Source organism: Astyanax mexicanus, chromosome 4 (assembly GCF_023375975.1).
Source record: "Astyanax mexicanus isolate ESR-SI-001 chromosome 4, AstMex3_surface, whole genome shotgun sequence".
Lineage (NCBI taxonomy): Eukaryota > Metazoa > Chordata > Actinopteri > Characiformes > Acestrorhamphidae > Astyanax > Astyanax mexicanus.
Window position 1 is genome coordinate 44,579,536 of NC_064411.1, and position 14,231 is coordinate 44,593,766.

The 14,231-nt window shown below is 36.9% G+C and overlaps 1 protein-coding gene across 1 annotated transcript; it reads left to right on the forward strand.

Moving 5' to 3' along the window:
• The first annotated feature begins 9,603 nt into the window (after positions 1-9,603).
• LOC125801760 (SH2 domain-containing protein 4B-like) lies at positions 9,604-10,237 on the forward strand. Its single transcript, XM_049479029.1, has 2 exons — positions 9,604-9,863; positions 10,098-10,237. Exons 1-2 carry the CDS (start codon positions 9,725-9,727, stop codon positions 10,208-10,210), a joined length of 252 nt encoding a protein of 83 aa, XP_049334986.1. The 5' UTR covers positions 9,604-9,724; the 3' UTR covers positions 10,211-10,237.
• The last annotated feature ends 3,994 nt before the right edge of the window (positions 10,238-14,231 follow it).

The following is a 14,231-nucleotide window of genomic DNA, read 5'->3' on the forward strand; positions in this document are numbered from 1 at the left end:
AGATAGTATTACAGTATATTGGAAAAAAACGTGATTGAATGTTTTCTGTTTTGCCATTGAAACCTATGGGGATGGGTGGGGTTATACAGCTTTCTGCAACCGGACAGCAGGGGGCACCACTTTTGAGAGACGATGCTCTGTCCAGCTATACACAGTCTATGGCCTACACTAATAAGTTATGATATAGCAGTATGTAAATTGAGGTTGAGCACTGGCCAGCATACTCATGGCAAGACAACGTACATCTTTGTGGTTATCTGAGGCCTTATCCACACAAATCCAGATATTTTCAAAGTTTTTGTCTCCATTTTGGCCTTTCCTCACAAAAAACAACATTCAAATGTGAAGATTTTTGAAAACTTCGCTACCAGCGGAGCCGTGTGGACGGGGAAACCTGAGCTTTCTGAAAACCCTATCATCACACAGCGAGTCTGCGCATGTCTGCTTTTTGTTTACATTAGCTTAGCCTGTTAGGAATGAGCCTGAAATATGGACTGATCCTGAATTGGTTCTGTTCTCTCTGCGATTTGTGGATTAATAACATGTTTACAGCTTAGTTTAATATCACTCTCACATTACCTTACACAGCAGAGACACCAAAATGCGCTGCATGCAGTTTGCAGATGTGTCCGGAGGTACACATCTTACCGTAAACAGAGATTCTGGACCAGACCTGAACACACAAGCACCTTGTGGGACAATTTTAAAAATTAAGTAATTGTTGCTGAGGAGTGGCGAGAAAACTTGCGGATGTCTAGAGAATCACTGTTCAGATATTTTTTTAAACACTGCTTGTGTGGACAAAGATATTTCTAAAAACGGAGACAAAAACCTCAATTTTTATAAATATCTGTTTGTGTTGGATGGGGCCTGAGGTCCAGCAAGGCCCGATAATACAACACTAAAGGTATTACCACACACAGTGGACAGCACAATGGCTGGTAATGATTGTGACCGGTGGCATCTGGCAAGAATTGTCCATGTGAAGAGATGGCAAGTGACTCTGGCAAAAGTCACATCTACTGTACAATCAATGCAGAAGGCTCCACACGTGTATACCATAAGTCAGTGCAGCTTTCTTCAGCTTCCATAGGACAAGGCAAAAGTCATGGGACACAATACTAGGTAAGGTATATACACTTTATGCTAAAACCTTTACAGCACAATTATATAAAAATATATGTCAGGCCTTGTGAAATGTATTTGTATGTAACCATTTAATGTAAGATTTTTTTTTTTGATAAAACATTTAAAGGCAATAAATACTTTTGATATTGTGTTCCTTTCACCACCACTGTGAACAACTTTGACTCAGAACTAAATATTTAATGTAAACACCAGGGCTTCAGGCAGGTCAGCAGAGTTGCAGGGTTGAATAAGGTGTTCTGGGTTGATTGTTTATATTTATGGCTTTTTTCTGCCTAGCTTATATAAAATAAAACCAGTTTCTCTGAATGTCAGAAAATAGAACACAAAGCATGACTTCTTAAAAGCATGACTATATTTATTCTGTCTGTACATGACAGCTTCTTTCAACTGTAAAATTTCTTTGGAAACGCTGCTTTTTGGGAGAGACGAAAAAAAAAGCATGAATTATGAATTTAAAAAGAAATGAGACTGAAAGTGTGGTGTAATGTTTAGTCCTCTTTCTGTACTACCACATCTGATCTAAAGGTTTATATATCTTCATCATGGAAATGTACATATTTGATACACCTGCTTTTATACACCGACATGCCAAATGTCATTGGATAATACTGTAGTGTTTTGTAGTGTTTAATACTGTAGTGTCACGTCAGTGAGGATCTGACGTAGAACACACCACACAGGTGGTGAAGAAGGCCCAATAACGCCTCTACTTTGGCTGAGGAGGCTTGGCCTGAACCACCTGGTACGGGAACTGTACTGCTCTGGAGCGGAAACCTTCTGGATTTATACACCAACCGCTGCCTGAGGAAATCTAGAACATCCAGATCATGATCCAGATTATGAAGGGCCCCTCACACCCAAGCCACTCCCTGTTTTCACAGCTGCCGAGTGGAAGGAGGTTCAGAAGCTTGAAGACCAGAACCAGCAGGTTCCGAAACAGCTTCTTCCCCCGGGCGGCCAGGCTGTGGAACCCACCCCTCTGCCATCTTATTCAAAATCTTGCACCCTGCACTTTACTTTATACTGCACCTATCAGACTTTCCCATATTATCCTACGTTCAGCATTCTACACCCTGTACGTCCCACACAATTCATTCTGTACCTGCACTTTACTCACAGTTACTCACAGTTACCTATTGGACTATTTCCTCACTTCCGCACACATACTCTAGATATCTGTACATGTATATAGCAGCAAGTAATTATGTATATTGTTATTGTGTGTATTGTGTGTATTGTGTATACTGTAAAGTTATCTGTATATTTCCATTTTATCTTGCTATTCTACTTGTTGTAAATATTGTTCTTTGCACCCAAGTTTTTTTACTCACCTGTACACCTGTACTGTGTGACGTGACAATAAAAATCTTGAATCGTGATGTACATGATGTAATCTGCTGCAGGAGATCATCCCTAGAAAGAGCAGAAAAACATGTTTGACAGTTAAAAGAATGAGGAGGAGGAGGAGAAGGAAGAGGAAGATGATTGACGGGAGAAGTGAAGACAGAGGAAAGGGTTGGGGGGTACAGCTGACCTTCTCCTCAAAGAAGGTGACAGAATCTCTCAGGCTTGAAGAAGTAGAGGAGAGGGAGGGGTTTTAGAGGGAAGATTGACATAGATTGTCTTCTGGTCAGTTATGACCATCATACAAAGGGATTATGCAGAATATTAAAGCATCGTTTGGAACATGCTATCAGAATGTGATTATTCAGGAGGAGGGGGTTGCAAAGACTTGTCATGGTTATGAAATCGAGGTAGAGATTGTATTTATAAGATGTTAGATTATATGAAAAGGCTTTAGGTTTGCTCCTCCTCCCAAAGTGTTGTCATTTCTCAACACCACTATGTGAAAAATAGCATTTTTATTGCTTCTTGGATCTCTTTACTGTTGGGAAGTGTAATTTCCACTCTGAGCCACCACTAAATCACACACGTTACACATGCATTTCTGGACAAGCTAAGCCATAAATAAGCTTACATGAAAGAAAAAAGAATGTTTGGAATGGGGCAGGTGTGTGATAATACAGGATTTTACACAAAAATATCCTTTGCAGATGTTTTTAACCAGTCTACTTCACCAGAGTTACACAGCGCAGTTAGTAGCATTACTAATGACAGAGAGGTGCAAGGTCAGTGTAAGGTTTAGCAGTTTAATTTTCTGACTGTATCAAGCTAAATTTGAAAATAGAGAATTGGGTATAAAACTATTGGTAACACTTTACTTGGATGGTCCATTTTATGGCCTTGTTGATGCTCAACTGACATTCAACTAACACTGAATTGAATGTCCATTAAATTTAAGTTAACCCTATGTTGAATGTAAATTATTCAAAATAGAACCTAACCCTACACCTATCCCTAACCTTAACCCTTAATCAACCCTAAAATCTAAACCTAACTCTAACCCTAACCTTAACCTAAACTTAAAATCTAACCCTAAACCCAATTCTAAAATATTAAGATAAGCATTAGGATTAGAGTTAAATGTAGGGTTATATTCAATAGAGGATCATTTACTTTCACCTTTTCAAGTAAAGTGTTACCAAACTATTTTTTTTTCATTCAATATAGTGAAGAAGAAATGGAGTTTTATCCATTTTTTTCAATTGTCTAGTTTTTTGTTTTAGCCTTTCACAGAATTTTAAGGAAAATGAAAAGTTAAATATTCTCTCAATTTTCAGATTTGTCTATTTTTGTGTATTGTAACACAAATCTCATGGTATAATCCAACTTGCAAAATGCAAAAATTAAAAAAATCAGAAAACAAAGAAAATATATATATTTTTTAATTTTCCTGAATTATTCCTGAAATCCTGAGGCAGAAATTAAACAAAAAAAGCAAAAAAATGATAAAAGCTTATTTCTTGTACACTGCAGTATATTAAAAAATTAAATAATGAGTATTTACATCTTTTTTATTTTTGTATTTAGCCTAAAACAGTCAGAAAATGTGATTAATAAAAACAGAGACACTGTTTTCTCTATTACAGTCAGTAAAGAATCATTCTGTTTTTAAAGGGGATATTCTAAGGTAAAAATGCCCAAGAGATACACAAAAGATAAAAGTGGAATTTTTGAGATTCGCTTATCACAGAATCCTGCAGAATCTAGGATGAAGGTAAAGAAAGTCGTAGAGATTACCTCCAGATCTATACAGGCATGAAACCACACCACAGATTTTATCAGCTGACAGTTTTCTTTTTTTTTTATCTTTCCTCCACTGTGAATGTCACTCCTCACCCCTGGCACCTCTGTCATTCTCTGTCTTAGCCTCTCTCTCTCGTCCTCTCTCTCTCTCTCTCTCTCTCTCTCTCTCTCTCTCGTCCCTTCACTGTGACATAATCACAGCATCATTTTTCTGCCTTCCCCACCATCCCCCAGTCCCTGTCTTATCTCTTTTTTCATATTCAGTGAGGGAGAGACAGCAGTCATTACTCCAGCTGAAGGTTCATTATGCTGCCGTAGTGGAGTGATGATAGGCTTTAAAGGCTCTATATTTTTTATGCACTAGCTCGGCTCATCAGTCAGCTGCCTCCATTCCGTCCCCACCCGAGGCAGAGTCGCTGTGGTTGAGAGTGATGTGAGAAAAGAGTGCTATCATCTACTCTGATGACGCTCTTGCCTTCGTGCTGGAGTGTAGACTTTTGGAGTGTAGGTTTTGGGTAAAGTGACTAGCGGACCCGGTAGTCACACAGCATAGCTTTACAGCACACTGTACAGCATCATTAAAACATTTAGACAATTATCTGTAACCCAAGACCATTAATTGTTGGCTTGTGGCAAACTGCAAGCTGCACTTCTTTTGTCTTTCTTTTAACAATGTTTTTTTTCTTGCCATTATTACATAAAGACCAGATTTGTGTAGTGCATGACTTATAGTTGTCCTGTGGACAGATTCTCCCTCCTGAGCTTTTGATTTCTGCAGCTCCTCCAGAGTGACCATGGGCCTCTTGCCTGCTTCTCTGATCAGTGCTCTCCTTGCTCAATTTTTCAGTTTGAGTGGACGGCCATGTCTTGGTAGGTTTGCAGTCCTTTTGAAATCCTATTCCATTGAGTCTTATTTCCTCCCAATGTTTCTTCCTCCACCACCTCCAAGGGATTTTTTTCTTTGACTCTAATGTTGCTCACATTTCTGTAAAGCTGATTTGCCACAACATCAGTTGTAAAAAGGGATGCTCAAAGCTTGGGATATGTTTTTATAACCTAAACCCTGCTTTAAATTTCTCCACAACTTTATCTTTGACATTGTCTAGTGAGCTCCTTAACTTTAAAATGGTTTGTTCTTTAACAAACCATTAAGGCCGTCACAAAACAGGTGTTTATATTTATACTAAAAATAAATTACACACAGCTGGACTCACCTCGCCTAATTTAAGGACATCTGAAGGCAGTTGATTGGACAGAATTTTATTTATGGGTAAAGGGGGTGAATCATTTTGCACATAACACTTTTCAGATTTTTATTTGATTAAAAGTGTTTTTAAGGTGAAAGTGTCCAGCATATGATTTATCTTAATGCAGAAACTACTATTTTTTCTTTGGTAGCTATTTGGTTTTGATAACGGTTTTAGATAGTGGTTCTATTCAATGGCATATGAAACTGATATTTAAAGATTAAAGGACTGTATTGGGATATTACATACTTCTTAAACACAGTCTGAAGGCTCATTTATGCTAAATGTAAAACATGGCTATGGAAATTAATATGGACAGTGTAATCATTGCTGAGTTCTGTGAGATCGTTATTTAGTTAAGGCTTTTTCAGTGCAGCACATTCATTTACAGCATTTTTGAGCATCTGCCAGTAGTATCATTAGGCTAAATCCCTACATGGTGAATTGTAGTTCATATATTTATTAAAGAACACTGACAAACATTTCATAACATCTACATGACTAACATTGTACAAATATTCATCTATTACAGATTCCTAGTTTAATGAGGAATGCAAAGGAGTACTGCTTCCCAACATCCCAACAGCTCATATTCACATCAAGTGCAATCCAAAAGCCTGATCTTATCCAATTCAGAATAACAATTCTTATAACTACAACCTTTTCACATAACCTATATCATTTTACAACATTTTCTTCTTCTTCTTTAAACCCACTTTTTCACAAAGAATCTAGATTTTGTTCAGATTATGAGACAATGGAATTCGTCCCTATAAGAGCAGAACTGTAAACAATTCGGGAACTGACGTAGCCTTTGGTTAGGACTTTTCTTAGATACTAATTTAATTTAAGTACTAATGCATATTATTTGGCTTAATCCAGTTATTTGTTAATAACCATAGCTAAATGTAATGTATCACCGCCACTAGCATAGTAAAGGTGGGCATTTTGCTTCTTACAGAGCCACTCCTTACACTGAATTACACATTATTTATTGGCTCAACTCAATTTAACTTAAGTTATCATTTGTCTTTGACTCAGTTTAGTTGTAAACATATAGAATTTTAAGTTTATTTAACTTAACTGACTCAAAGCTAGATGATAACTTAAATCAGTTAAGTTCAATTAACCTAACTGAAATTTGCTCACAACAGTAGTTAAAATTTGTGGGCTTAAGGAATTTAGTTTTTTTTTAAATGGCCTCTAAGTTTACTCAACTTGATAATATTAGTTCTTCTAACTAAAAAACTAAATTAGTTTTTAGAATGCAGTTGCGCTTGCTGTGTTTTTCAGGTCATTGTCAATGCTGAAGGAGCTTTTTGGACACAGTTAAAGTGTACCTACAATAAAAATTACAAATATCTTTGTTCTTTACAAGATCAGCAGTGTATCAAATACCTATTTTTCACACTCTCTCTCTCTCTCTCTCTATATATATATATATATATATATATAAACTCATGGTCTGACTTGGGTAAAGCGTCACACTGTTAGCATGTGAATAAACCCGGTCGCAGGAGAGCTCTGAGCACGTCCAGGACTCGCAGCCAACTTAAAAAGTACATGCTGTGAGTGGAGTGATTACATAAGTCAGCCTTATGTGAGTGTGTCCCTGTGTGAGTCCTCCCCTTAGGAGTACTTGTGTTTCCTGTCTAATTGTCAGGATGCTTCAGTAGAGGGTAGAGGCGGACGGAGACGTGTGTGAATGAGCCTTGGCCCTGCTCCAAGCATGATGCTGCTCTGTGTGAGTGTGTGTGAGTGTAAGTGTGTGTGTGTGAGAGGGTGTAGTGTGGTGTCGTGCTGCAGCAGTGGTGCCAAATGCCTTACGTGAGTCGGGGAGGGCGTGGGTGCCGCGCCAGGCTGGTGGCTGATTGGTGTATGCCGCAAAAATCTGCTACAACCTATTAGCACACACTTCACTTAGCCCCAGCCAGCCCACAGCTATCGCCCGTCTGTCGGCATTGCAGTCTCTCTCTCTCTCTCTCTCTCTCTCTCTCTCTTTCTCTCATTATGTCTCATCTCTTTCAACCGTACCCTTCTTACATTTTTCAATTAACAGCATGACTCAGTCCCTCATGACTGAATAAAGTGCTGAACTAGTATCATGTCCCATGACTTTTGCCATATCCCATGGATGCTAAAGAACCCATCCATCTAGCACCCAGTATCAGTCCTTGCTTAAACTACAATAATTCATGTTGCCTTGCCATGAGCACACTGGCCAGGGCTCAACCCAACCTCACTTACAAGATAACACCTCACACGTATACAGATCACAAGTCATCCCCGGAGATAACGTTCCATATTTTTTAGTTTAGTTCTCCAGCACTGAGACTGGACTAGTATTAGCATTAGCTTCTAACTGCTATTTCCCTGTTCAGAGGTGAGTAATATCGGACTGTAGCCTGCTCCTAACTCCGGCTAGCAGTGCTGGAGCATCATTAACATTACCCGCTAACTGCGCTCACTATTTCCCAGTTCAGAGGTGAGTATCATCAGACTGTAGCCTGCTCCTAACCATGACTAGCACTGCTGGAGCAGCATTAGCATTACCCGCTAACCGTGCTCACTATTTTCCCATTCAAAGGTGAGTATTATCGTTCTGTAGCCTGCTCCTAACCCCGGCTAGCAGTGCTGGAGCAGCATTAGCATTACCCGCTAACCATGCACGCTATTTCACCATTCAGAGGTGAGTACTATCAGCATGTAGCCTGCACCTAACCCCGGCTAGCAGTGCTGGAGCAGCATAAGCATTACCCGCTAACCTCACTCACTATTTCCCCATTCAGAGGTGAGTATTATCGGTCTGTAGCCTGCTCCTAACCCCGGCTAGCACTGCTGGAGCAGCATAAGCTTTACCTGCTAACCGCGCTCGCTATTTCCCCGTCCAGAGGTGAGTATTATCAGCCTGTAGCCTGCCCCTAACCCCAGCTAGCAGTGCTGGAGCAGCATTAGCATTACCCGCTAACCACGCTCGTTATTTCCCCGTTCAAATTAGCGGTACTACCATGTCTTGGATTTTGACGATGTAAGTGTATAAACAGTAAATATATATAATTGAGTAACACAAGTTTAACTAATGATACATCCACCCCCAAGTTTTACAGTTAGCAAGGTGTTCTTTTCATGGTATGAGGTTCCTTTGTTTTAAAATTTTCAAACATAGCTGACTGTTGCCAAAGAGAGCTTTGTTACATAAAAAGCTGATATACAGCCTTTTTATACATATATACAGTCCTTAAATATTTGGCAGTATAAAGAAAGAGTTTAATATTTAGTTGTCAACCACTGCGTACTAGTAATATACAGACTTTCAGTTAAAATGGAAGGTATTTACATACTTTTATATACAAAGAAATAGCTTATAATAACTCCAGGGTGCTGGTGGCAGACAGATAAAAAATTCAACAACCGTGTCAGCAAAATATTTATGGACCTGACTGTATGTTTATTCGTGTGGAAATGATGTATACATTTAAATCAAGTCAATTCAGGGCAATACTTTGACTCATACTAGTCTGTGTCACTATCTGTTTCTCTCGTTTTCTCTCTCTACCTCCCTCTCTCTCTCTCTCTTTTTCTCCAGCTCGTAGTGTCCTAGATGAACTGGGTGCTCTCCTTGTTGTTATATTAGGTCAGAAATCATTTTTTCTCTTTATCTGCTTCCCTGAAGACAAGCGATGAGCAACCAGGCAGAAGAGGAGGCCAGCTACTTCAGCATGGGTCACAAGCAGTGATGTCAGTAACGCGTTACGTAGTAACGCTTTACTCTAATCTGACTCTTTTTTTTTCAGTAACGAGTAATCTAACGCGTTACTATTTCCAATGCAGTAATCAGATTAAAGTTACTTATCCAAGTCACTGTGCGTTACTCTCTCTCTCTCTCTCTCTCTCTCTCTCTCTCTCTCTCTCTCTCTCTCCACCTCACACACACACACACACACATCGCGTAATCCATAAAGTAACTAAGTTTTTTTTAAGGAGTAATCAGTAATCAGATTACTTTTTCAAAGTAACTATACCATCACTGCTCTAGGCTGTGTCATTTATGCTTATCAGTTTAACCCTCTATTGTTTCCTGGGCTTGTAGAGCTGATGTCATGTAGGATTTTCTGGTATGAGAGAGGCAGTCAGACAGCTTGTCTTTCTTAAAGCTTTTCTGAATTCGTTTTTTTTCCGTTATGATCAACAGGAAGCCAGGTATGCGCCGGTCGCTGTCGACGTCCAGCAGGGATGAAATTATTCGCTGGTTTAAAGAGGAGCAGACCCTCAGAGTTTGTTTACAGCAAGGCGAGAGTCGAGTTGCCCCCTGGTTTCATGGTGAGTTCAAAGTGTGGGCCATCTGTGAGCTTTAATCCAAGAAAAACCTCTCTCTCTCTGTCTAAGTGTTCTGCTTATAATTACTGGGTTTGTTATTATTATTATTTCAAAGGATTAATGCTATTTCTTTATATTTGTTTGCAATATTACTAACATAAATAATTATCTTACAGTCAATAAATTGAAATACGTGATTAAACGTTTTTGATTTGAGCTCTTTCTCTTTGTACACAGGTATTATTACTCGTGAGGAGGCGGAGGATTTGCTGAAGTCAGGCAGCGCTGGAAGCTTCCTGGTCCGTGTTAGCGAGAGGATCTTTGGATATGTTCTTTCTTACAGAACATAGTCTATGACTCCTGCAAGTTTGGGCAAATTTCACTGTATTGTTTTTTTATATTAATTGTTTTTTTTTATTCATGTTTAAAATAAAATTTCTCATGATTTTCCCATAATGCCAAAACAGGTCCACTACCATTTGAAAGAGTCTGTCCTAGGCTATCACCTCTGCAAGTTTGGGCAAATTTCATGCTTAAAATTAAATTTCTCATGATTTTCCTATAATGCCAAAACAGGTCCATGACCATTTGAAAGAGTCTGTCCTAGACTATGACTCCTGTAAAATTGGGCAAATTTCACTGTATTGTTTATTTTATATTCATTTTTTATTTTTTTTTTACTCATGCTTAAAATTAAATTTCTCATGATTTTCCCATAATGCCAAAACAGGTCGATGACCATTTGAAAGAGTACAACATAGGCTATCACCTCTGCAAGTTTGGGCAAATTTTACTGTATTGATTATTTTATAATAATTTAAATTTTTTTTATTTATGCTTAAAATATTTTTTTTTCATGATTTTCCCATAATGCCAAAACAGATCCATGACCGTTTGAAGGAGTCTGTCCTAGGCTATGACAAGTTGTACTGTTTTGTTTATTTTATCTTATCTTCATTTTGTTATATTCTATTTTTATTGTATTATTTTATTTTGTTGTCTTACTTTATTTATATATCTATTTTAACAACAGCTCTTGGGTGTAAACTGAATCGTGAGATCACAATTTCGTTCCACCTCATGAACCACATGTGATACGAATGACAGTAAAATCTCCTTGAATCCTTGAAAACAGTTCCAGTACCATTTGAAAGAGTCTGTCCTAGGCTATCACCTCTCCAGGTTTGGGCAAATTTCACTGTTTTGTTTATTTTTAATACTTGCTAGTATCAGATGTAAATTCATTCTCCAATAAGCCATCACAGGGCCACTGTGAGGCAGTCCTATCAGTTCCTCAGGCTATCAGCACTGCGTATTTCTGCAGGTTTCACTATAGATAGCCCCTTGCACTTGAGGTATTGGATTTAAGGTGATGGTTTTAAACTCACACCCCCTGTTTCTAGCACAGGTGTCTTTAACAGGTGATTTCTAGACTAGACTGTTTAGAAATATGCTGAGCAGTTTAATGGTGGAACAGTTAAGTGGACCTTTTTGTTTTATTTGTTTTGACATTATTGGAAAATCATGAGAATTTTCATTTAAAGCATGGATTAAAAAAATAATAATAATATTAAATAAACAATACAGTAAAATCTACCCAAACTTTCAGTGGTCATAGCCCAGGACAGACTCTTTCAAATGGTAGTGGACCTGTTTTGGCATTATGGGAAAATCATGAGAAATTTAATTTTAAACATGAATAAAAAAATAAAACAAATTAATATAAAATAAACTAAACAGTAAAATTTACCCAAATTTGCAGGAGTCATAGCCTAGGACAGACTCTTTCAAATGGTAGTGGACCTGTTTTGGTATTATGGGAAAATCATGAGAAATTTAATTTTAAGCATGAATAAAAAATAAAAAAATTGATACAAAATAAACAATACAGTGAAATTTGCCCAAACTTGCAGGAGTCATAGCCTATGTTGTACTCTTTCAAATTGTAGTGGAACTGTTTTGGCATTATGGGAAAATCATGAGAAATTTAATTTTAAACATGAATAAAAAAATAAAACAAATGAATATAAAATAAACAATACAGTGAAATTTGCCCAAACTTGCAGGAGTCATAGCCTATGTTGTACTCTTTCAAATGGTCATGGACTTGTTTTGGCATTATGGGAAAATCATGAGTAATTTTAAACATGAATAAATATATATATATATATATATATATATATATATATATATATATATATATATATATATATATATATATATATATATAAAATAAACAATACAGTGAAATTTGCCCAAACGTGCAGGAGTCATAGCCTTGGACAGACTCTTTCAAATGGTAGTGGAACTGTTTTGGCATTATGGGAAAATCATGAGAAATTTAATTTTAAGCCTGAATAAAAAATTATAAAATTAATATAAAATAAACAATACAGTGAAATTTGCCCAAACTTGCAGGGGTCATAGCCTATGTTTTACTCTTTCACATTGTAGTGGAACTGTTTTGGCATTATAAGAAAATCATGAGCAATTTAATTTTAAGCCTGAATAAAAAATTATAAAATTAATATAAAATAAACAATACAGTGAAATTTGCCCAAACTTGCAGGAGTCATAGCCTATGTTTTACTCTTTCAAATTGTATTGGAACTGTTTTGGCATTATGGGAAAATCATGAGAAATTTAATTTTAAGCCTGAATAAAAAATTATAAAATTAATATAAAATAAACAATACAGTGAAATTTGCCCAAACTTGCAGGAGTCATAGCCTATGTTTTACTCTTTCAAATGGTAGTGGAACTGTTTTGGCATTATAAGAAAATCATTAGAAATTTAATTTTAAACATGAATAATAAAAAAAAAATAATAATAATATAAAATAAACAATACAGTGAAATATGCCCAAACTTGCAGAGGTGATAGCCTAGGACAGACTCTTTCAAATGGTAGTGGACCTGTTTTGGCATTATGGGAAAATCATGAGAAATTGAATTTTAAGCATGATAAAAAAAAATACAAAAATGAATATAAAATAAACAATACAGTGAAATTTGCCCAAACTTGCAGGAGTCATAGGCTAGAACATACTCTTTCAAATGGTAGTGAAGCTGTTTTGGCATTATGGGAAAATCATGAGAAAATTTATTTTAAGCATGAATAAAAATAAAAATGAATATAAAATAAACAATACAGTGACATTTGCCAAAACTTGCAGGAGTCATAGCCTAGGTTGGACTCTTTCAAATGGTCATTGATCTGTTTTGGCATTATGGAAAAATCATGAGAAATTTAATTTTAAACATGCATACATTTTTTTTATTAATATAAAATAAACAATACAGTGCAATTTACCCAAATTTGCAGAGGTAATAGTCTAGGATGGACTCTTTTAAGAGGTACTGGATCTGTTTTGGCCTTTTGGGAAACTCATGAGAAATTTAATTTGAAGCATGGATTGAAAAAGTAATATTAATATAAAACTCTCTCTCTCTCTCTTAAAAACCGATGGGATTGTTATGGTATTATATCAAATAGATAATGTACTGCACTAAATCTACAGTGAGGTGAGTTATTTTAATCCGTTTTCTTCTCGTTTCTGGGCTTAATGTATGTCTGAATTAATATAACCGACTGAAACGTGTCTGTCTCTCTCTAGGCTTGTTCGACTTAACCCGGCGCTGCGCAGTCCGATCGCCGCCTGGCTCGGTATGGTGCATGCTGGTTAGTTTTTTTGTCCGACTTGCGTCTGCGCCTTCATCACGTGACGATGACTTCCGGCGTTATAGTCCCGCGAGTGAAATCTGCCTGCAGCCGTCTGACCCAGGCGCTGCAGTTGCTTCCCACCAACTGCGGGAGCCTAGAGCCGCCCTGATGACGACAGAGCTTAATCCCTATTGGTTAGAAGATCCACCGACACCTATCACGTGTGAATCTTTTTATTTTAAAATATATATCTCCTCTAAAACCCCTTAAAAAACACAGTATTTACACTGTCATATCTAGTAGCAAGACAGTTCATTTCCATGCAGTATTCAAAAATATTTATTTGTTCATAATCTGCATTTTATATCATAATAAAGCTCAACTGCTATCATTTTTACTGTTTTATAAAGCGCCCTGAACTGCTCTTATTATCTTTAAACCTACATAACTATTATACTGAGATCTACTTTTCTTTTCTTCTATTGTTTTTGTGTTGTGAAATGCGCTAAACAATTAAAGCTGTGTAAATGAGCATGATGTATTTATTTCCAAGAACAAAGGACAGAAAAGCTGGTCTGCAAATAAAAATTTATTCCCATTATTAATTTAGTGCTACACAATACATCTGTAACATGACAGTATGTTTTGTGAATATTTATAACAAGTTTTAATCTCAATTTAATAACACTCATGTTATCTCTGTTTCA